Genomic DNA, 23,180 nt, shown 5'->3' with positions numbered 1-23,180 from the left:
TGAATGTAAAAGAACTTTGGTGAAATATGTTTAGTTCTATCACCTTTTATGTACCCACTTTTGATTTGTGCAGTATATGTTGCATTGTCCTCGTACAATATTGTTGGTCACATTCACTTCAGGGAATGGTGTTGAGCCAGTTGGACGAGATTGTTGATTTTTTTAACAAAAGCTCATTATTTTGTTCAACCACAAGTAGACAAGAACTTAGCTTAGCATATTTTGTAAATCTACACTCTCAATATTGCTGCTGTAGGAGCACATTTGAAGCATGAAAAGTTGAATATGTTTTTTCTAATATATCATCATCGGTAATTTTTTCTCCACATAACTTCAATTGAGAGCTAATTTTAAACAAGGCTGAATTATATTTACTTACAGTTTTAAAATTTTGCATTCGCAAGTGTATCCAATCATATTGACCTTTTGGAAGAATTACCATTTTTTTTGGTGTTCACGTCTCTCTTTGAGTGGTTCCAAATGACTAATGGATCCTTGTACTCAATTTTCAATTCTTCATGTAAATGGTGTCGAAGGAAAATCATGGCCTTTGCGCGATCCTACAGGGATGCTTGATTTCCTTCTTCAATTGTACTTCCAAGATTCATAACATTAAGGTGAATTTCAGCATCAAGTACCCATGGCAGATAATTTCTTCCAGAAATATCAAGGGCAACGAATTCAAGCTTTATGAGGTTTGACATCATAAAGTCACTTTGAAAATAAATAAAAATTATGTTAGTGTCTCTCCCTAAAATACCGTTGTACCCTCCCTAAAATACCCTTGTACCCTTGTATGCCTCCTTCTCTTATAAAAGGATGGCCTTATACAATTGTATGTGTACAAAAAGATTAATAAATTCTTTTTAATCTTAACATGGTATCAGAGCCAAAGTTAACCTAATTTTTTCTTAAAAACCTCCTTCCCCCGCTTAGCCATCGCCGCTCCTGCTCACTGTCATCCTCGTCCTGCCCCATTCCTGCTAGCTGACACCTCTTTCCCCTACTCGGCAGCCGCTTCTGCTTGCTATCGTCCCCGTCCGGCATCGTCCCTATCCCTACTTGCTATCATCTTCGTCCAGCGTCGTCCCTGTTCCTGCTCGCTGTCGTCTCCGTTGTTTCTTGCTCATTGTCTGTCGTCGCCTTAGAGCTCTACTTCAGACTCGTCATCTCTAATCGTCTTCGGACGATCCTCTGGAGTGGTAGCGATCGCACGACCCCTCCTCTCTACCAGCGCTCGAACCCTCGCCTAGGCTTCAGACATCCCCGTGCAGGACCATCAGGTTGTTCGTATCATTGTGCAAGGACTTGGAAGGTTTTCGAGGAAGCCTCCCGAGTATCTGTTTGATCATATCTACATATATACACCTAGTCCATCCTCTTCCGCAAACCAATTGAAGAAGTTCCCACCTTTGAAACGCCTCAGAACACAGACCTCACAAACCGAACTATAGAATTGAAATTTAACGCTCTAACAGTAATTGAGAAACCAAGCGATGCCACATCTGCCGCAGAAGCCGTAACCTGCGTTTGAGATTCCCCCTGTGTAAGAGCAAGAGAGAGTACATAAAATATTTGTATTCACCCTGTGCGAGAGCAAGAAAGCGTATAAAAAAAAAAAGAAAAAAATTTTATCCCTTTTTTGATTCTTTCTTTACCCCTCCCGTTCTCCCCTGCTTCGGCTTTACCACGATTTCTTGTCCGTGAATTTGAAGCTTTCTCTGGGCTATGCACTCCACGCCAAGCGAGTCACCATCATGCCTAAGGTTATCTAGCTTATGCGTCCCTTAGCACTGACAAGCTACTTGAAGCCTAGCTACATAGGCACAACCAAGGCGCTGAGGCTTGTTTAATTTTATTACTGTGCTTCAATTTTTGCTATTGTCCTTGCATCACGCTAAGACTTAATTAATTTTACTATTGTGCTTCAGTTTTTGTTATTTCCTTTGCATCCTTTTTTTTTTTGGTCTACATGGCCTCTTTAACTGATGTTGCTCGCCCTATAGCGATTGTTCTGAATGGCTCCAACTACAATGCCCAACAAATGTCAGTTTTTCTTATTGGACGGAGATTATGGCGTTTTGTTACTGGAACAAAACAAAAACCCATGAAAACTAACACGCAATCAATAGAAGAGTTTGATAAGGCTCTTGATGAATGGGAAAGTACTCATTGTAAGATTCTTTCCTAGTTTATTAATACATCTGTTCCTACTATTCAGAGTCTACTTCCTAAATTTCGCAATGCCAAACTTGCTTGGGATTTTTTGGCCAAACGATACAACTGTGGTAGTGATGCTGCTCTCGAGTTTCAGTTGGAAACTAGGCTTTCCCAGATGCGTCAGGAACCTGGACAATCTATTGTCGAGTTTCATGCTCAGGTTAGTGGCATTTGGGATCAGCTTTCTCAAGCTAACCCTGCTTTTTATGATGAGCAGTCGATTAAACTTTTTTATTGCATATCAGAATCGTCGTCAGTTTATATACTTTATGATGCATATCTGAGATGAATTTGAGAATACTCAAGCTTCTTTGTTACATCGATCTCCTCTTCCTATGCTTGAGGTTGCTATTACGAAGATCATTTCTGAGGAAACACGCCAACAAACTCGTCGGGTTCATTCTATCGATATGGTTTTAGCTACCGCTCCATCTCGTTCCTCTACTCCGTCTCCTCTTGCTATAGCTGTTGCATCTTCTAAATCGCGTCGTTTCAATGGCCAGTGCCACTATTGTAAGGAAGACGGTCATCGTATTTCTGATTGTCATAAGAAGAAGGCCAAGGATGCTCATGATGCTCTCAAGGCTAAGGCCTCTTACTCTTCGAAGCCTGTTGCTGCTGTCTCCACCAGCTCCTCAATTTCTGCTCCATCTTTTGCACCTCCTTTGTCGTCTCTTTCTGCAGCCGACCTTGAGGCAATTATCACCCAAGTTCTATCCCACACTTCTACTGCCTTATCAGTCTCCACAGGTACCTTTACACCTTGGTTTATTGATTCTTCCTATTGCAATCATATGACCTCTGATTCCTCTTTAATAACACTTAAGCAATCTTTAACTTCTATTCCCTTAATTTATACTGTTGATGGTTCACATATGTCTGTTAGTCATTTTGGTCATCTTTCTACTCCTACTTTTTCTGTACTTGATACATATGTTGTGCCTAACTTGTCTCTCAATCTCCTTTCTATTGGTCAACTTGTTGAATGTGGTTTGATCTTAACCTTTTCTCACAAAGGTTGTGATGTGCAGGATCCGAAGATGGGCCAGCTTGTTGGGACTGGGCGTAAAGTTGGTCGCCTTTTAGAGCTCACTTCTCTGCATTTTCCTTGTTCGTGTTCCCCTCCGTCTCTTTCTACTGTGGTGTCTTCCAGTATTTGGCATTCTCATCTCGGTCATGCCTCGTTGTCTTGTGTTCAATCTTTAGCTTCTAGTGGTTGCTTAGGAAATGTTAAATTTGAACATTTTGATTGTATGCCTTGTCAACTTGGGAAACGGACATCTTTACCTTTTAATGACAGTAATTCTTTGTCTTCTGCATCTTTTGATTTGGTTCGTTCTGATATTTGGGGACCTACTCCTGTCCTTACTAAAGGCGGCTCTCGTTACTTTGTCATTTTTATCGATGATTACTCTCGGTATACATGGATTTATCTTTTGCATGATCGCACTGGGTTACTTAATGCTTTTCGTGACTTTAAGCAAATGATTAAAATTCAGTTTGCTTGCACCATTAAAGTCTTTCGGTCCGATAATACCCTGGAATATACTTCTACCCATTTCATTGAAGAACATCGAGAGGCCGGCACCTTAACCCATAGATCCTGTCCATCCACCTCCCAATAGAATGGTCGTTTCAAACGTAAGCACTGTCACATTCTTGACACTGTTCGCTCTCAACTCTTCTCTGCATCCCTCCCAGAATACTTTTGGGGTGAAGGTGCTCTTACCGCTGTTTACACTATTAATCGGGTTCCAACCCCTACTCTGTCCAATAAATCCCCATATGAGGCTCTCTATGGAAAGGTACCTGATTATTCTCTTCTCAAAGTCTTTGATTGTGTTTGCTTTGTTTTGCTTCCACCTTATGAATATACAAAACTTGAACCTCGCTCTCGTCTCTGTTGCTTTCTTGGTTAAGGCATTGAACACAAGGGTTATCGGTGCTATGACCCCATAGCCAAGCGTCTTCGAGTCTCTCGGCATGTTAAGTTTTAAGAACACAAAATGTTCGCTAGTATCTCTCCATTTTCTTCCGATTGTCTCTCATACTCCCCCATTTTCACTAATCCTGCCCTCGATCCCTCTCCCGATTTCTCCTCTAATGTTGGTCCTGCCAGCTCATCAGATGATCCCTCTGCGTCTGCCGCTTCCGAACTTGGACCTTCTGATGATCCTGCCGTTGCTTCCACACTGTTTGAGTCCACTGATTTGGATGTCCGTCATTCTAGTCGAGTAAGGGCACCTCCTACCTATCTTAGTGACTTTCACTGTTTTTCTACTCTTGACTCCCTTCATGAGCCTCGCAGTTATTGCGAAGCTTGTTCTGTTCCTATTTGGCAGCAAGCTACGTCTGAAGAACTTGACGCACTTCACAAAACCCATACTTGGGACCTAGTTGACCTGCCTCCTAGTAAGACTGTAGTTGGGAACAAATGGGTGTATAAACGCAAAACAAACTATGACGGTTCTGAAGTACGACATAAAGCTCATTTAGTGGCAAAGGGCTTTACTCAGGAATATGACATTGATTATGAGGAGACATTTGCCCCTGTTGCTCATATTACCTCCGTTCGCTCCCTTTTGGCTGTTGCCTCTGCTCGGTGGTGGCCTTTATTTCAGATGGATGTCAAAAATGTTTTCTTAAATGGTGATTTGGCTGAGGAGGTATATATGCAACCCCCTTATGGGTATCCTCATTCTCTTGGTCAAGTTGGTCGTCTCTGCCGTGCTTTATTTGGGCTTAAGCAAGCTCCTCGTTCTTTGTTTGCCAAGTTTAGCTCCATTATTGCCCAACTTGGGTTTGCCTCTAGCCCCTATGATTCAACTCTTTTTACCCGTCACACTGCTACTGGCATCACTCTTCTACTATTTTATGTTGACGATATGATCATTATTGGTGATGATACTTCTGGTATTCATGAGCTTAAGCAATTTCTGTGTCGGAAGTTTGAGATGAAAGACCTCGGTTCCCTTCACTACTTCCTTGACTTAGAAGTGTCCCCTACCTCTGATGGCTACTCTTTAACCCAAACCAAATATGTCTCTGATCTTCTCACACGTGTTGGCCTCACCGATTGTAAGATAACTAATAGTCCGTTGGAGCCAAACATCAAACTCCGTCCTACTGATGGGGAGCTCCTTCCCGATGCCACTCGTTACTGACAGCTTGTTGGAAGCTTGATTTATCTTACTGTCACTCGACCGAACATTGCTTATGCGGTGCACCTTGTTAGTCAGTTTATGTCGGCTCCTCGGTTTGTTCACTATGCAACTATTCTTTGCATCTTACGATATGTGAAGGGCACCTTATTTCATGACCTTTTTTTTTTTCCTCTCTCTCATCCTTGACGTTACAAGTTTATTCTGATGCTGATTGGGTAAGGGACCCTATTGATCATCGATCTACCACTGGTTTTCTTTTTTTTACTTGGTGACTCTCTTATCTCTTGGCAAAGCAAAAAGAAGGTTGTTGTTGCTCGCTCTAGCACTGAGGCTGAGTATCGGGCTCTCGCTGATACTACTTTTGAGCTTCTTTGGTTTCATTGGCTTCTCCAAGATTGGGAGTTCCTCAGCCCTCGAGCACTCTGCTTTATTGTGACAATCATAGTGCTGTCCAAATCGCTCACAACGATGTCTTTAATGAAAACACCAAACATATCGAGATCGACTATCATTTTGCGCGTCATCATCTTCAAGACGGGACACTTCGCCTCTTATCAGTTCCTTCGGCTGATCAATTGGCTGATATCTTCACAAAATCTCATCCACCTGGTCGTCATCGTGCTTTAGTCTGCAAACTCCAGATGTCATCTTCGATACCACCTTGAGTTTGAGGGGGGATGTTAGTGTCTCTCCCTAAAATACCCTTGTAAGCTCCCTAAAATACCCTTGTACCCTTATATGCCTCCTTCTCCTATAAAAGGATGGCCTTGTACAATTGTATGTGTACAAAAAGATTAATAAAGTTCTTTTTAATCTTAACAAATTCAAAATTAGGTAAATATTAAATGAAAATGTTATTCTTACATATATCCCAACATAAAAATATTTAAGGACACGTACTCAAGATAAGAGATATAGTTAACATATAACTATAGTTTGACGATAAACTAAAGTTATATAGATAACAAATGTTAAAGGAAATAAGATTCTTACTTTAAAATAATACCAACGAAATTTGTTATACCATTAGAAATTTGATCGTACTAATAACGTGTTGTAAATGAAATAAAAAGAAAGAATACAAAAAAAAAATTTGGAACTATAAAAATTTAACAGTTTAGTTCTTCAAAAATTAGATATTGTTAATCATCTTATTATCTTATTTTGTTGTAAAACATATCCTTATATAGGTAAATATATTAACATCTTAAAGGTTAACACATAATGAAACATTATGATTGTAACCTATTATTTAAATAGTATTTTATTATTGTATTTGTTAATATGTATTTTTATTATAATGTACTAAAGACCGAAACAAAAAAATGATGTCAAATGCTCTTAACTAAATAATAGAAATTAGAATTGACCGTTGATCCAGGTGCTTTGCCACGTCAGCAGCAGTGTTCTCCTCGTAGAGCGCGAAATCTCCATGGCCCTGCAACATTTATTCATTGGCATCTGCACACACACAAGCAGAGCCAAGCAGTACATCACTGCTAAAAAAACAAAGCTTTTGAAAGTACGCCACGCCGATCTTGGCCGTCCGATCTTTCACACAACCCGCATCTTGATTCGTACGAAACAATCGCCACCGCTAAAAATAAATTCCCCCACTTCTCTTTTTCAACATTTTTGAAGTTTAAACCTCCACGGTTCTGCCCTTCAAGGCTTCAACAGCTCACTTCAACACTGGTCTCTCACCTCCCCCAAAAGACACTCCCTTTCTCCTCCCCCGCTCTCTATCTCTCTTTTTTCTTTTTTCTTTTTTCTTTTTTTTTTTTATTAAATTTTTTTGTTTGCGTGGATATTCTCCGTGAGAGTCTTTGAGATTGCATCGGTGGGTTATATGCTTCTGGAGGAATAAGAGACTGGAACTCAAGAGGATTAAATGGGTGTTCTGCTTCTTTTGCTGTTAGCAGTTTCTGTTGTTAGTGCTGATGTAGGTGAGTTATTTTGGTCCTCAAGTTTCTTTTTGACGCCTTTCTGTGATTTTCTTTCTGGGTTTGCTTCTATGCCTTCTGGGTGTTTCATATCTTCGCTGAAATTAAGTTGTTCTTTTTTCTCCTCTCATGCTGATTTAATTAAAGTTTAATGTCCCTTTTTTATGTTTTTTTTTTTTTCCCCTTCTAGCTGTTTCTGTTCTTCGTTTCTCTGGGTACATAATATTTTTGTGGGAACTGGCTGTTCTTCGTGATTAGTCTGTTGCCATCATGGGTTTATTGCGAATGATTTGAATGAACTCGATCCATTTATTTGCCCCTTTCTTTATAAACTTCTTACCATTTTTATTGTTCAGGATTTCCTGTGAGGGTTTGAACATGAGATTGTTGAGTTATTCAAGATAAAACGAATCCTGTAATTTCTTTGTTTGCGCGTGTTTGGGTGCTATTTAATTATATATTTATTTTATAAAAAATCTCTCCTAGTTGCTAGCATGCTCAATAATGGAGGATACCACTGCTGGAGAAATTGGTTATAAAAACAATGCTGGTTGCTATTCTTAGCTGTCTCTGTTCTTACAAATCAGAGGGTTTTGCAGAAGTTTTAGATTCTACAAGTTCCCTTATCGAAAGCATCCAATCTCTTCTCAGTCCTCACCCTATTTTTTTTAATTAATGGAATGACGCTGTATTGCTTCCCAGCTCATGTATAGCTTTCATTGTCAGCTGAAACTGCAGTGCTGCAGAATATGTTGTTAGACCGAAATACCCTTGTCCCAAGTGCAAAAAAAAATATTTTTGGAGGGTAAGATTGTCATGATACTAATGAGGAAGATGACATGCTCCTCAGATCTTAGTTGTACTACCGTACCCGGATATTTTATACATTAGCCTATCAATTCCCATCCATTCCTGATGTTCCATTCTTGTAAAATGAATTTAACTCAGAGGGTGTTCTACTGTAGATTCAATTTATTATCACCGTAACAAAGACTAAATCTTTCTTCACCAAAGCACCCGTCTCATTCACCCTTCTTTCGGCTGACAGCAAACTATGTTCCTGTAACAGGAAGCGACTTTGGGGCCTTTGAGAAGAACATAAAAATAATTAAGTTGTGAACTGTGTGAGAGTTTGTATTGAGCCATATCTCTTGTGTGGGATCCCCTGTTTTGATATTCCGCATGCACTTCATAATTCTAGAAGCTGGTAGGTGATTACTTGCACACTTTACTCTAGATTTCCCCTGTACTTTGGACCAGAATGTCATAATAAAATGCAACCACACAGAAATAGGAGCCTTCCCAAATTCGACAGCTGTCACTTCAGAAAAAGACATGATGATGACTGAATCTAAGAATAGCTTTTTGCGCCCACAATGACAATTATATATGCAATCAAATGCTATTTACTCCAAAATTTTCCTTGCTTAAGCAACTTCATTGTAATAGTCATGAGACAATGTGCAACAAAAGTCAGGAAGTTGGGCCATGCTACTTGTTGGCCCCATGATGTGCTTAGTCTTTTCTATTGGTGAGGTATGCTATTTTGCTTTCTGTTTCCGATGATCATGAAAATGTTTCTTGTAGTCTCTTGGGTTTTCCCAAGGGAGATTTGTTTTGGTCCTCATAGGAGGCAACAAATAAGGATGTGTTGGTAGGAACATGCTTTGGAGAAACCAGTTTTTATTGATACCCTTAGATATTGAGTACTGAATAGTCTATGTTCAGATAGTATGTTGTATGTTTCTTTGTTCCTGGTTCGCTTGAGCTGGTTTGATTGCTTTTCAGTTGGACCGGAGTACATTAAATGCATTTTTTGTTGGGTCCCATTTTAGATGTGTGACAATGGTTAATGATTATTTAATGTGGCCTAACTACTATTCAAATGACCAAATTTGTAATTATGGATGCTTGTAGCTGAATTGACCAACTTTGTAATGCCAAACGTCAATCTGGATGGTTTTGAGTGCAACATGTTCAGATTTCCTGAATGAATGGCGATTGAATTGTTTTATGTGCTCTATATGCTTGGATTCATCTGAAGATTTGCTTTTGCGGCCTGCACCCATTGTTTGCATTTCTGCAGATCCCTTCATTGGTGTGAACGTAGGCACAGCCCTCTCTGACATGCCAAATCCAACACAGGTGGTGGCCCTCCTCAAGGCTCAGCAAATCCGACATGTTAGGCTCTATGATGCTGACAGAGCGATGCTCCTTGCTCTCGCCAACTCTGGGATACGTGTCACTGTTACTGTCCCTAATGATGAACTACTTGGTATTGGTCAGTCCAACGCTACTGCAGCAAACTGGGTTTCTCACAATGTTCTTTCTCATGTTCCTGCCACCAATATCACAGCTATAGCTGTTGGATCTGAAGTCCTGACCACCCTCCCAAATGCTGGTCGTGTTCTCGTCTCGGCCATGCAATTCATCCACTCTGCACTTGTTGCTTCCAATCTTGATTCTCAAATTAAAGTCTCTACTCCGCATTCTTCCTCCATTATCCTGGACTCTTTCCCACCTTCCCAAGCCTTCTTTAACCGCACATGGGACCCGATCATGGTTCCTTTGCTCAAATTTTTGCAGTCCACGGATTCATATCTTATGCTTAATGTTTACCCATACTATGATTACATGCAATCGAATGGTGTTATCCCATTGGACTATGCGCTCTTCCACTCTCTCCCTCCTAACAAGGAGGCTGTGGATGCTAACACACTCTTGCACTATACTAATGTCTTTGATGCTGTTGTTGATGCAGCATATTTTGCTATGTCTTATCTAAATTTCACGAAAATCCCCATAATAGTGACAGAGTCAGGTTGGCCTTCCAAGGGTGACTCATCAGAGCCAGATGCCAATCTAGATAATGCTAACACATACAACAGCAACTTAATTAGGCATGTGCTTAACAAAACGGGGACTCCTAAACACCCTGGGATTAGCATTAGTGCTTACATATATGAACTTTATAATGAGGATTTGAGACCTGGGTCTGTCTCGGAAAAAAATTGGGGACTTTTCGATGCCAATGGGTTGCCAGTGTACATCCTTCACTTGACTGGTTCTGGGACAGTGTTGTCAAATGACACTACAAACCAAACTTACTGTGTTGCAAGGGATGGTGCTGACAAGAAAATGCTACAGGCAGCATTGGATTGGGCTTGTGGACCTGGGAAAGTGAACTGCTTACCTTTGATGCAGGGGCAGCCATGTTATGAGCCAGACACAGTGATTGCACATGCAACATATGCATTTGATGCATATTATCATCAGATGGCAATGGCTTCTGGGACATGTTATTTCAATGGGGTTGCCACTATCACTACTACAGACCCAAGTATGGATCTTAACTTGGTTTTGTTGTGCATCTGTGGAAGTAGTTTTATTTATATCATACATTGGTGTGGATGGATTAATTGTGAGCAATGGTGAGCTATAATACTCTTGTCAGTGAAGAGTGCGCATTCAGTGGAAAAGCTACCTCACCTCCACAACCGGATAAAATCACATAGGTGCAAACATATTTCACCTTAAGTTAGTCAAATGGCTTTTTATGATGTAGGATAGATGTCAAGGGACTCGCAGGTTTCGTGTTAGTGTTAAGGTGTGGTGGCTTTTGCACTAAATGCATATTTCTTGGTAGAGAATCAGAAAATGGGAAAGATTTTTAAGACAAGTGGAAATGAAATTCTTTTTTTTTTTTTTGGAAATTTAAGTAATGAATATTGGCTGCAAAACCATTAATTCTTATGAATCTCTTTTGAAAACAAAGCTATTGACTAGACATTTTCATTAATTTGCTATAGAAGCATGCTGATTGCATTTTCTGTCACTGCTATTGTTGCTCCAGTCTAACATAGCACATACAGAGCCATTAATTTTTGTTCTAATGGTGCAGGTCGTGGATCTTGCGTGTTTCCTGGAAGGTATGTAGCATTTGACTGTCTGTGCTATTTTTCCCCCTCTCTTAAGGAAAATTATTTTGCTAGTTGTTGGTTTCTTTACTGCCTATAGTCCAATTTTGATAATGTTTCACCTCTAATTTTCTTTTATTTGTCTTTGCATAAGAAACATATGATGGTCTCATGGATAGTTTTCTGAAGTTTAAGTTACTCTGTTTTACTTGTTTGTGAATGTAGTGTTGGGAAAAACAGCACCTTCGTAAACACAACTTCGCTGGCTCCATCTTCAAATTCCACAATCTCGGGCTGTGCTTCAAAATATTTCCACAGGGGTGGTTTTATAGGCTTTGTAACTATCGGTGCCTTGACTTGGATTGCAGTTTTCTTGTAAAACTACTTGCATATCATTCTATGCGACTCTCCAACTGCATTGGCATCCTCGGAAACACTTGTTTTCAGTTAGGTTGAGAAAGTGCAGCATACCCAATTTTGTTTATCCACAAGGGTTGGCTTGGACATCGATCTGGCAAGTACTATGGTGAGTTGTCCATCTGATTGCACAAAAAAAGTGATTAGTTTGGAATTTGGGATTGTTGGTGTAACTATGTTGTTTAGGTAGAAGGTTCGGCTTCATTAAACGTATTCTTTGAGCAGGATTTGCTGCTTCATGTTAATCTTCGGTGTGGTAAATTGTCATTTTTCTCTAATTATTTGCCACGAGAGTTGCTCAAATGTTGTCTCCATAGTCAACATCTCTAATCCCATGTACCGTGTAGTTTTATGATGTGTCTAAATAGAACATGGTGTTAATACTGATGAGTATCTATCCAACCACACTTCATGCTTAATTCTCATCTATTTCAATGAGACTATTTCTTCATATCTGCTTTGATTGCTCGAGCCATGACGGATTTTATTTTATAGGCAAAAGATATTTCAGTACTTAAGATAAAACATGGCAACGCAGGTCCAGAAATTCAGTCATACGATCTGTTTTAGATTAGGCTAAATCGAATTATAATAGGTTTGTTGCTTTAATTTATAAAAGCAATTATAAAAGAATCCAACATTGTAGTGATTTGCGTGAAAATGCTAAAATTATGATTATTGAAAAACGAGTATTCTCTTAGTTATAACCTTGTGTTTCTTAATTCTGTACTCCAAATTGAAAGACATTTGTGCCTTGAAAGCTCAAAGTTAGAGAATACAAAGATGGTGGAGAAAAGGAGAAATAAAAGAAAAATGAGTAATGAGATGCAAATGTAAGGGCTAGAGCAAGTCCCTCCAGCCTATTCGAATTCTATCATAAATATTATATGTAAAGTTGCTAGAATACATTAAAATAAAATAAAAACTGCCATCATAAATATGTTTTTAAAGGTTATGAAAAACTATCCAAGTAATTTGAAACATCATTAACAATCTCCTACATGTTTTAAATAAAGAAATTAAAACTAAGGAGAAAAACAAATGTTGGATGATTACGAGAAAAGTCATGCAATGGGTGATTGTACCTTTCGGTTTGAATTGTGCTTCGATGGTGACAGTACCTTTTGGTTTGAATTGGGTTTAGAGAATGTGTGCTGTGAGTTAGAAGAACTTGGTGATTTTAAATTCTTGAACCAACTTCTTTTAATGTAACTTAATAAACATACAATTCACAAGATATTTCTAAATACAAGGCTTATGTAGGTTGGTATGAATAGACCATGCACATTACCCAAATTTTCATAGTGCTCTAAAAAGTTTTAACCTAATAAATTTTCGTAAATTTATTAAGTGTGTAACACACACCACCTAAAAGGCTATGAATTTTTTAAAAGATACACATAACCTCACTATATTGCAGTTGCACTATTTCAACACCATAGGGATGAGCAAAAAAAAAAGTGCCAAGCTATCCAATGACTTGTTAACTCATTGAACCTAATTCATGAGATCTCCAATCACATAGGTTGGGTTGTCATCATTCGTAGTTTATGTTAAGGATTTAAGACTCATTCCCCTCGATGTTCCAACATTTGTTTCTTAATTTTCATATTTCAATTGTATTGGTATGTACCCCACATTTTGTGATCACTTTCAAATAGTAGTTCATTTTGACTAATTCAATAAGTTGTGATAAGTCCACAGATACACTAAACAATGCTAATATTATGGTTATATGTCTATCATCTATTGGGACAATGCACCACAATTTAAATATCTATGTGTATTAGCCAACACACTCCAATGTATTTTCTTGTGCCATTTATGACTCATGAATTTAAGTGACTTTATCATCACACTACCGCGCCTATGCAAAGATTGTGGCTTATTTGCACCAATCTTGCTTAAAAAGTATTTGAGGAGAACAGTGTGATCCTAAGAGGAGGGGGGTGAATTGGGTTTAAAAAAATTATGGATAAATTAAACTGATTAACCAAATCATATCCCAATATAAATAAAATGCGTGTATGTAAAATAATTATAACCATAAATGCAAACATATACTTACAGAAATTAAAGTACAGAAATATACAGTGAATTAAGAGAGAGAGAGAGAGAGAGAGAGAGAGAGAGAGAGAGAGAGAGAGAGAGAGAGAGAAGATTATAACGAGATTCAACTAATCCTGCCTTCGTCCTCGCCTTGGGCAAACCCCTCAATAATTTCACTAACCCTGCTCACTTAACCGAGTGGAGCAGAAACTGTTTACACTCCTTACAGGGTGGAGTCCTTTTAGCTCCCTTAACTAGGTGGAGCCAAGCCGTTACACACTCCTTATAGGGTGGAGTCCCCCTAGCTCCCTTAACCAGGCACAGCCAAACCGTCACATACTTCTTACAGGATGAAGCCCCCTTGCTCCCTTAACCGGGCGAAGCCAAACCTTTTCAAGTGATATATCTTCACTTGGCAATGGTTCACAACCCGAATCGGGAAGGGCGGTTTCGAGAAACAAATTTTGTACAATGTAAATGCTTCTTACATAAGCTGATTTGTACACATTTAAATCTAAATAAACTCTCATATGATTTAAAAAATGAAGCTTAGTAGAGTATGTGTTTTCTCTCAAAAATATTTTCCAATTAAATATTGAGAGTACGGAAAATGATTTTTTTTTCAAAAATGACCTTTTAAAATTTAATTCAAATAAGGCTTCCAAGCAAAGTACATGAATGTAAATCAATGCTCTAGCCTTTTGTCAAGATGCTTTTCAAGCCAATATTTATCAATGAAAAATATGCTCAAAGTAATCTTGATTAACCCAAAGTTTTCTCCAACAAATATTTTCAAATAAAGGAATAGGAGAGACAATGATTTAATTTAAAATGATTGACCTTATAAAACAAGAAGGCTCTTAAGATTTATATATGAAGTGAGATATAAGCTCAACTTGAATAACTTAAAAATATTTCCCCAAAAATAATTCTCACAAATAAGAGTATGGGAGAAATATTATCTTTGAAAATCATGAAACTAAAAAGGCTATCAAGCAATATATATAAGTTATGATATATGCTCAAGCCTCTCCTAATAAAATCCCCAAAAGTATTTTCTCCAAAAAATGATCTTCAAATAAAAGTGTAGGAAAATTTGATCTTTGAAGAATATGAAATAAATGAAATGAAAAGGCTTTCAAGCAAACATATATGAACTTGAATATATTGCTTAAGCCTCTTCAAGAAAACCCCCAAAAATATTTTCTCGAAAATGATTTTCAAGGAGTAGCAAAAAGTAGGAATTTAAAGCTTAAATGGGGTATAAAAATAGTGGGAGAATCAAAAGACGTTAACCATAAATCACAAAGGGATCTCCAATATTTTTAAGGTATTTAAGGCTTGTATTTATAGGCCAAAAGTAAAATAGCAGTTATATGGCCGTTGAGGGGTTAAAATATTATTATATTTCAAAAACTATCCGTTTTCCAGTCGTTGGGGTGCTTCCCCGAGAGGCTTGGTCGATTGGGGCCAAGCTCTGGTCGATTGTGGCTTCAAACATGCAAGGTCCGGATGATTGGAGTGAAGATTCGGTCGGCTGGCCTTGGATTTTCTATGCAGACACTCTTTGGGTTTTAGACATGACTTTTTCTATACAACTCCAAGCATCAATGGAAAGTTAAGATAAAATCCCACGACTTTATGTTGAATATTTTTTAAGATAAGAATTTATGAATTGAGAAAAATGCTCATTAATGAGATGGAGGAAATATGAAGGGAATTTTCTACTACAGACACCTTTCAGTATTTTGGCATTGCTTTGTCTAGAAAACTCCAAATGGGGCGTTCTTGGTATAAAAAAAAATTAAGGGAAAATGCCACAATTTTCATGTTGAATATAGTTTAAGATGAGAACGAATTGATTGAAAAAATCACTCATTTCTACTATCCGATTGACTAGTGCTTAACAGCCGGTCGACCAAGGCCTTTGAAAAAAATATAGTTTTGCCGTCATTTAAGTTCAAAGACCCCTTAAAAACCTTTTGTAAGTTTAACGTTTTAAATAAAAGGTTTTTCATGTTTCTTGGAGGCCCCTAAGGTTAATCTAAGGTTATTATGAGCTTCATATTAAATCCATGTGAAATGCATGCACATACAACCCTAATTATTATTACAACTTAAAGAATAATAAAGTCTTCAAGTTTCTGCTCCTTAATATGCCATGGAATACGCCGAGGATGTGTTTGTTTATGTGCTTCTTGGCTTCCATTTCTCATCTGTCATATGTGCTTAGAAAAATGAACTCGTTCATATACTTAGTACACATATGAGATATTGTCGTTTATCACTATCAAAACAATGATAGAACTCAAAAAATCAATTGCATTAATAATAATTATGGAGCATAAATATTTCTTTACATATTTATGTACCATTGTATATTTTATACATGAAAGGGATGTAGAGACCCGAAAAATTATTGTAATTTAATAATAGGAGGAGGAGAGAAAAGGAATTGAATTTGGAATTTATATAATTCCTTTAGGAATTCGTTCTTCCTTTGGTCCTAAGAGGTTTGCTTTCATGATAATCCATTTCATCTTTTTATCCATGCCTCTGACCCTTCAACATAGACAAGTAAACCAAACATGCCCTTTTCTTTTATGAGATAAGCAAATATTATATGCATGTGAAAAATTTTACTTATGTCTCCTATTTCTATTTGATGAGGCATAAGAATGGCCATGGTATTTAAAAGCCAAACATGAACCCTTTCTGAAAAAAAAAAAAGTTTTCTTTTTAACACCTAAGGGTTTAATATTCTTTTCATTTTTAGCTTTGAGGGTCATTCTAAAATGATCGTCTACTTTTCCCTCCAAGCATATAATTTTCAACACCTTCTCAATGTTTTTCCTTTCTAAGGTGGTACAATATTCTTCTAGATTTTCAAACTGTGCTGCCAACCTTTTACTCTTGTTTTTCAAAAATATTTTATGCTTAGACATCCTAACTGTAATCTAATGAGCATTAACAAATTTCTTTCGAGAATTCTTATAAGTAGACATAATTTTAGTATCAGATACATTACATGATTCAGTATCAGATTTATTACAATATTTATCACTAGAATCATTATATGTATCATTAATAGTATTATCACAAGATTTCGCTGAATTTTCATAAGAAGCATTAAATGATTCATCACATGAAATAACACAAGAATCGGCACAGGAATCATCAATAGAGATAAAGTGAGGATCATATACCTATTCATCTGCTAAAGCTGCTTGCCCATGATTTGCCACTACTTGATCATTTGACCTTGGAGCTTCTGAAGTGGCAGTCTCTTTCTCCTGGGTCTTTCCATACTTCTTTTTCAGATCTTCCCACATTTACCCAGCATATTTACATGTCATGATCTCAAGAGAAACATTAGAATCTAATACACGATATAACATATCTATGACATTTGAATTTGCATGCATGAACCTAATATCATTTTCATTCATTTGCACATAATTTCCTTTAACAATAACTTGTCAAACCCTCCAGTCTATAGATTTTATAAATATGCTCATCCTTAATTTCTAGGCGGTGTAATCGACACCGCAAAATGATGGAGGCCTAGTAAGAGATTGTCCCTCACTAAATGGGGATACACCAATAAGAGCCATTGTGATATTTAATACAAGCAGTTAAGCTTTTTGCAACGAGACTCTGATACCAGTTGATGTGAATGGTGCAATCCCAAGGGGCAGGGGGTGAATTGGACATATAAAAAATTCCTAAGTCAATTATGTCCTAAATCTAGACCAAAAACAGTATTGCACAACTTAGGTTCTTTTTAAGCAATCCTAGTTCCCACAAATATTAATGTATGCAGATATCTAAAACAAGTAAATCATTCAAAACAATTTAAGCATAAGCATACAAGTGCGGAGAGTAAAGAGTATAGGGGAAGAGAATGACACAGTAATTTTTATTAAGGTTCAGCAAATACTGCCAACGTCTCTGCCTCAAGCTAACTAGCAAGAGGATTCCACTATTTGCTCCCTTAACCGAGCGGAACAACACCATTTACAATACTCCTTACGAGGCAAAGTCTCCTCAGCTCATTTACAGGCGAAACCCAACCAATTCTCCTTATGAGGCGGAGTCACCTCAACTCAATTCACTAGGTTAAGCCAAACTGATTTCTCCTTACGAGGCAGAGTCTCCTCAGTTCACTTACCGAGTGGAACCAAACCAAATCTCTTTATGAGGCAGAGTCTCCTCAGCTCACCTAACTGGGCTAGAGCTAAACTAGTACACCTTACATGATAGTGTATTCCTCTTCAGGCCATGCCTGGAATACAGTGATAATAATTTTTGTGTATAAATAATTGCTTCTACAACAAGCAGAGATGTACAATATGGATCGCTAGATGCACTCTCAGATGATATGATTTATATTCAGTAGAGTAAGGGTATTTTTCTCAAGATGATTTTTCCAATCTTTGAATGTAATGTATATGATGAGTGCTTCAAAGATTTTAAACCCAAATAAATTTCTCTAAAAATATTTTTCAATAAAATTGTAGGAGAACTTAGGTTTTTGCTTTCAAGTGGTTTTTGCCCAAATAATAGTAAATGATCTTTGATGAAATATGAAATATGAAAATATATGTTTTTTCAAAGATCTTGAAATCTCAGGTGCTTTCTTCTAAAAATAATATTCAAAAATATTATTCAAGAAAGTTAGGATTTTTGCCCAAAAAGACTTTTGCAATAAAAGCACAATGAAAAGCACAATGAGCTTTTGAATCTTACAATGGATGTGTAAAGATTCACAAGTTATAAGAGGTTTCCCTAATAAATATTTATGAAGAAAATATGTGGGAGAAACTTTAAGCTTACTCTCAAGGATGATTTAAAAAATAAAAGCTTATGTGAGAGTAAATGCTTTAAAATCAATAAATGAAAGCCTAAATGAATACTACTTTCAATCAACCCTCAAACGCAATCAATGTGCAAATGAAAGAAGTGAAAGGAAAAATTAAAAACTCCCTTAGAAATGATTTTTTAAAAGAAAAACAAAGAGAGTATAAAAAAAATAAGCACAAAATATTTGAGAGAGTTTTTGAGCTAATCTTCTTACTAATTATGCTTATGAAGGGGGTATATATAGAGTTTCTAAAAATATGATTGTTTGGGGACACATAGGGTATTTTAAATTTATTTAATTACAAATTAACCATGTTTTAATGCTGAAAAATTGGGCAACCCGAGAGGGTCGGTCGACTGACGACTTCGTCGGTTAGCTGACCTAAGCTAAAAATTCAAATTTCTACGAGGGTTGGTTGGCTGAGCAAAGGACCATTCAACTAACCTTAGGCGATTTTCCACCCTTCATAGGTTCAGTCGGTTTGCCTTAAGAGCCGGTCAACCGAGTGAGTAGTGTTGACCGACTGGGGCTGTTTTGTTCTAACTTGGTCGATCGGCTGAGGTTTTAGAAACTTGACTCAAGTTAAGGTCGGTCGGCTGGGCGTTGTAAGAAAACCATGGCCGGTCGGCCGAGCTGGTCAGTCAGCTGAGTCATTTAAAGTTTAAGAAGGTCGGTCGACCAAGGCCTTTACAAAACATGAATTTTAGCCCCATTTTTCCTTAAGATAATTTCAAAGACCTTTGTGTGAGTTTAGCTTTTATGAAAAGGGTTTTTGATAAAAGTTTAGGTGCCCTAAGGTCAGTCTATGGTCATCCTGACCATTTAACCACATCATGCAGAGCATGCATTTTTATAGACCAAATCTAAAATTAAATGCATTACAAATAAGATCTATGATGTTTTCATCTTCTTTTACTCTTCATATTTTCATGGAATACGCCAGGAGTATGAGCTTTAAGTTTTTCATGGTTTTCATTTTCTTTCCCTTATGTGTGTGCTGAAATGTAAACTTACTAAAACACTTAAAAACACACATAAGATACTTATAATTTGTCAGCATCAAAACAAGAATCAAACTCAAAAAATCAACAGTATACTCATGTCACATGTTTTCTTAGGTGTATATTCGAGTATTCATGCGTCTTAGTTTACATTTACATACTTGTGTAACCATGTTTTTATAAGTTTAGATGTATATTTTAATACCCATGCATGTATGTTAGTCTAAATTTATATATAAATAAAAATATATATGTTTGCATGCATTAAAATACACACACACTAGTTGAGCCTCGTGCTACACACAAGATATTATGTATCTTTTAAGAGTCTTATAATAAAAAAAATAAAAATTTAAACTTATTAATTACATAGTAAGTAAAAATTACAAAATTTTTATTCTATTATAATCTTGAAAAATTCAACTCCAAATTTTGTATATCCATTAACAACTATTTAGCACTATATAGATAGATTAAGCTATTGATTTAGAATAATAAATATCCAATAGAATAAAAATTTTAAAAATTTTAATCAATAAAAAATTAATATAAAATTTAAAATTTTCAAAAAATCTATATTTTAGGAAAGTTCATGGCTGTTTTTCATTTTTAAAATTTAATTGATTGCCTAAAAATTCGATTTTCAAAATTGACTTGATTACTTGCTAAATTTAGCTCAATAGAGTTGAAAAATACTGTTATTTTTATTTTCCAAAAAAAGAATCAATGATAAATAGTTAATAAAATTGAAGAGTTAAAAAATTCAACCAACAAAATTTTATTTAAAATATTTAGTAAAGTCAAAAATCTCTGATTTGAGTAAGATTTAGTTTTTGAAGTTAAGTTGATCCCCAAATCACTTTTTTTTTTTAAAAAAAAAAAATTGACTTATTCTCTCTATTTAACTTGATTCTCACATCATTTAACTCACAAAATTAACTTAATTTTTGATTAAATTTAGTATTACGCAAATATAAATATATTATTATTTTTTAAAACATATGTAAATAAATAACCGAGAAACAAATGAAAACTTCCATATCCAGGTTTAACATAGCTAATTTCTTTTTGGGTGTGAAGTGGCGTCAAACCAAAACGCCCAACAAGCATTAGTTCTCGCTAAAAAAGAGGTGATCATCTTCCGGTATGACTGCCATTAAAATTGAAGAAAATTTAAAAAGTTTAGTAAATAAATATTTTATTTAAAACTTAAATTCTACCAAAAAAAAATATAAATTTAGAGTTGTCCATTATTTACTCATATTATTATTACTCCTCTTTTTAAATATTAGATTTTTTCCCCCTTTGTGTACAATATCATAATAAATTCAAAGAATGCATTTATTTCTTAAATTGTCTTTTAGGAGTGACAATTTTACTTGTAATCATATTTATGTTTAAACTTAATTGGAGAAAAATAAATAATAAGCTGTAATTGAATTACTTGATTAGTTGTTATAGCTAAAATTTACTTCATTTATAATTAATTTACTTTCAAAATTAATTCAAAATCATATCATCATTTTGTATTATATATATTTATATAGAAATATATATATATATATATATGCATATATATATATATATATATATATGTTTGTATATCCATTCATATTTGTTTATCCATGAATGACACACGCATGTATACTAGGAATTTGTGATTTTTGCATGCATTTTAATGGACAAAAAGTATATTGATATACTTTCTTCAACCGGACAAAAAGTATATTGCTAAAAAATACATATATATATATATATATGAGAGTAAATCTTTTAAATCATCCAAGTTTTTCCAAAGTTAGATTTTCCACAAATAGATTTATTTTCAAAATTCAAAAATCCTATTTTCTCAAAAATGAAAATAAGTCTTCCCGATTTTTCCAAATTTGAAATTTTCACCGAAAGGATTTATTTCTAAAATAAAAGAAATTCAAAAATCGCTTTTTTAATAAAAAATGAAAGTGCATCATCCCAATTTTCCCAAAATTGGATTTTTCACCAATCCTAATTTTGCTTGGATGAATTCATATGTTCCAAAAAATAAAAAAGAGAAAAAAAAATTGCATTTTTGGGTCATGCTGGGCCATTAATCCAAACTAGCATTGACTGTGGTTTTGGATGGTTTTTTATTTTTTATTTTTTATTTTTTATTTTTTATTTATTTTTATTTTTATTTTTTATGGCACAATCAAAATTTTCGGTGTGCATTTTGGGTTCCCATTAAACTTGTTTTGATGTATTTGTGCTGTCAACATTTTTTAACTTTTCTCTTTTGTTTCAATAAGGGTCCATTTGGAACTTGAAAAAGTTAAGGAAAAGAGAAGAAAATATGAAAGAATTTTTGTATGGTTGGTTTGGATCAAGGATTTTACTTGGAAAAAAAAAAAGGAAAGGAAAGGAAAATCAGGAGGAAACTTATTTTTCATTGTATTTTTATTTTTTATTATATTTTTTTTTTATATTAAATTCTATTAAAAAGTTCTATGATTAAAAATTATGAAAAATTAAATATTAATGATCTGTAAAATCAAAGTTTTGTTTACAAACTTAGTATATATATATATATATATATATATATATATTTTTTTCCCTTATTTTTCTTGACAACCAAACATAAAAACATGGATTCCTTGATATTTTCCTTTCATTTTCCTAATATTTTTTAAATTCCAAACACGACCTTAATGTTTGATTATTGAGAAAAGTTAAAAAAATAAAATAAAATAAAATATATATGGCAAACTAATGAACAAAATTTTGATTTTACACATTATTAGAATTCAATTTAAATTTTTTTAATTATATCATAATAAATTTATATTTTTAATAATTATTTAATATTGAGGAAAAATATAATACAAAACGAGTTTTCTTCCTAATTATATGTTACTTGTAACTCATTTTTTGAGGAAATTGGTCAAGTGGATTGTCCTTTAAAAGAGTGGGAGAGAAGTGATGAATGTGGAATTAAGTTAGTGTAGTGTTTGGAAGCATGAATTTCAGATCTTAGATTTTTTATTTGAGTGGATTTGGATAAATTTTAGTATAATTTATATTACGACTTATCCAAATCCAAAGATTCTTCAAACATGGGGTTGATTAATGCCTATAAGAATAATGGAAAAATATAACAAGTATTGGGAAAACACTAAGAAAATGAACAAGTTGATTTTGTTGCACTTGTTCTTGACCCATGATATAGTTATGTTAGCTTTAAGGTTTCATTAACCTAGTTTTGATGATAACAAACTATCTGTTACTACTAACTTTGTGTTTAAGTTGTTTGACACAAGATTAAGCCATTAAAGTTGAAGATTTGAAGATTTTATTTGTTTTATTTGTACTTTTTTCTTTGAGACACTTAGAGAAACGATTGACCAGTCCACCTAGATTTGACTACAATGATATGATTTTCTCTAATGACTATTGTTAAGTCAACTAACCTAAATGACTAATTTTAATTTGATCTCTCTATATATGCCCTCTAAAGCCTACGACACATTAGAAAACATATTCATATTGAATTTTCAAGTGCCCAAACTTCCAATTCTTTCTTTGTCTCTCTTGTATTTTAATTTGCTCACTCTTAAGAGATCACATACAAA

General features: G+C 35.3%; 1 protein-coding gene across 2 annotated transcripts; it reads left to right on the top strand.

Annotated features, from left to right (window-relative positions):
• The first annotated feature begins 6,831 nt into the window (after positions 1-6,831).
• On the top strand, positions 6,832-12,090 carry LOC131154288 (glucan endo-1,3-beta-glucosidase 3-like). 2 transcript variants are annotated; one of them, XM_058106965.1, is made up of 4 exons: positions 6,832-7,330; positions 9,414-10,667; positions 11,229-11,256; positions 11,470-12,090. In XM_058106965.1, exons 1-4 carry the CDS (start codon positions 7,276-7,278, stop codon positions 11,621-11,623), a joined length of 1,491 nt encoding a protein of 496 aa, XP_057962948.1. In that variant the 5' UTR covers positions 6,832-7,275; the 3' UTR covers positions 11,624-12,090. The 2 variants fall into 2 exon arrangements, with proteins under 2 accessions (XP_057962948.1, XP_057962949.1); XM_058106966.1 differs by having other exon boundaries at positions 6,888-7,326.
• Positions 12,091-23,180: the final 11,090 nt, after the last annotated feature.

This window comes from Malania oleifera, chromosome 4, assembly GCF_029873635.1.
Source record: "Malania oleifera isolate guangnan ecotype guangnan chromosome 4, ASM2987363v1, whole genome shotgun sequence".
NCBI lineage: Eukaryota > Viridiplantae > Streptophyta > Magnoliopsida > Santalales > Ximeniaceae > Malania > Malania oleifera.
Note: the sequence above shows the minus strand (reverse complement) of the source record. Positions and strands in the feature narration are given on the sequence as shown.

What these genes read in the sequence shown, in the direction of transcription:
- LOC131154288 (XM_058106965.1), top strand. Translation starts at nt 7,276, where the DNA reads ATGGGTGTTCTGCTTCTTTTGCTGTTAGCAGTTTCTGTTGTTAGTGCT. An exon ending in TGTTGTTAGTGCTGATGTAG is followed by an intron (nt 7,331 to 9,413) that starts GTGAGTTATTTT and finishes GCATTTCTGCAG; the next exon opens with ATCCCTTCATTGGTGTGAAC. An exon ending in TATCACTACTACAGACCCAA is followed by an intron (nt 10,668 to 11,228) that starts GTATGGATCTTA and finishes CTAATGGTGCAG; the next exon opens with GTCGTGGATCTTGCGTGTTT.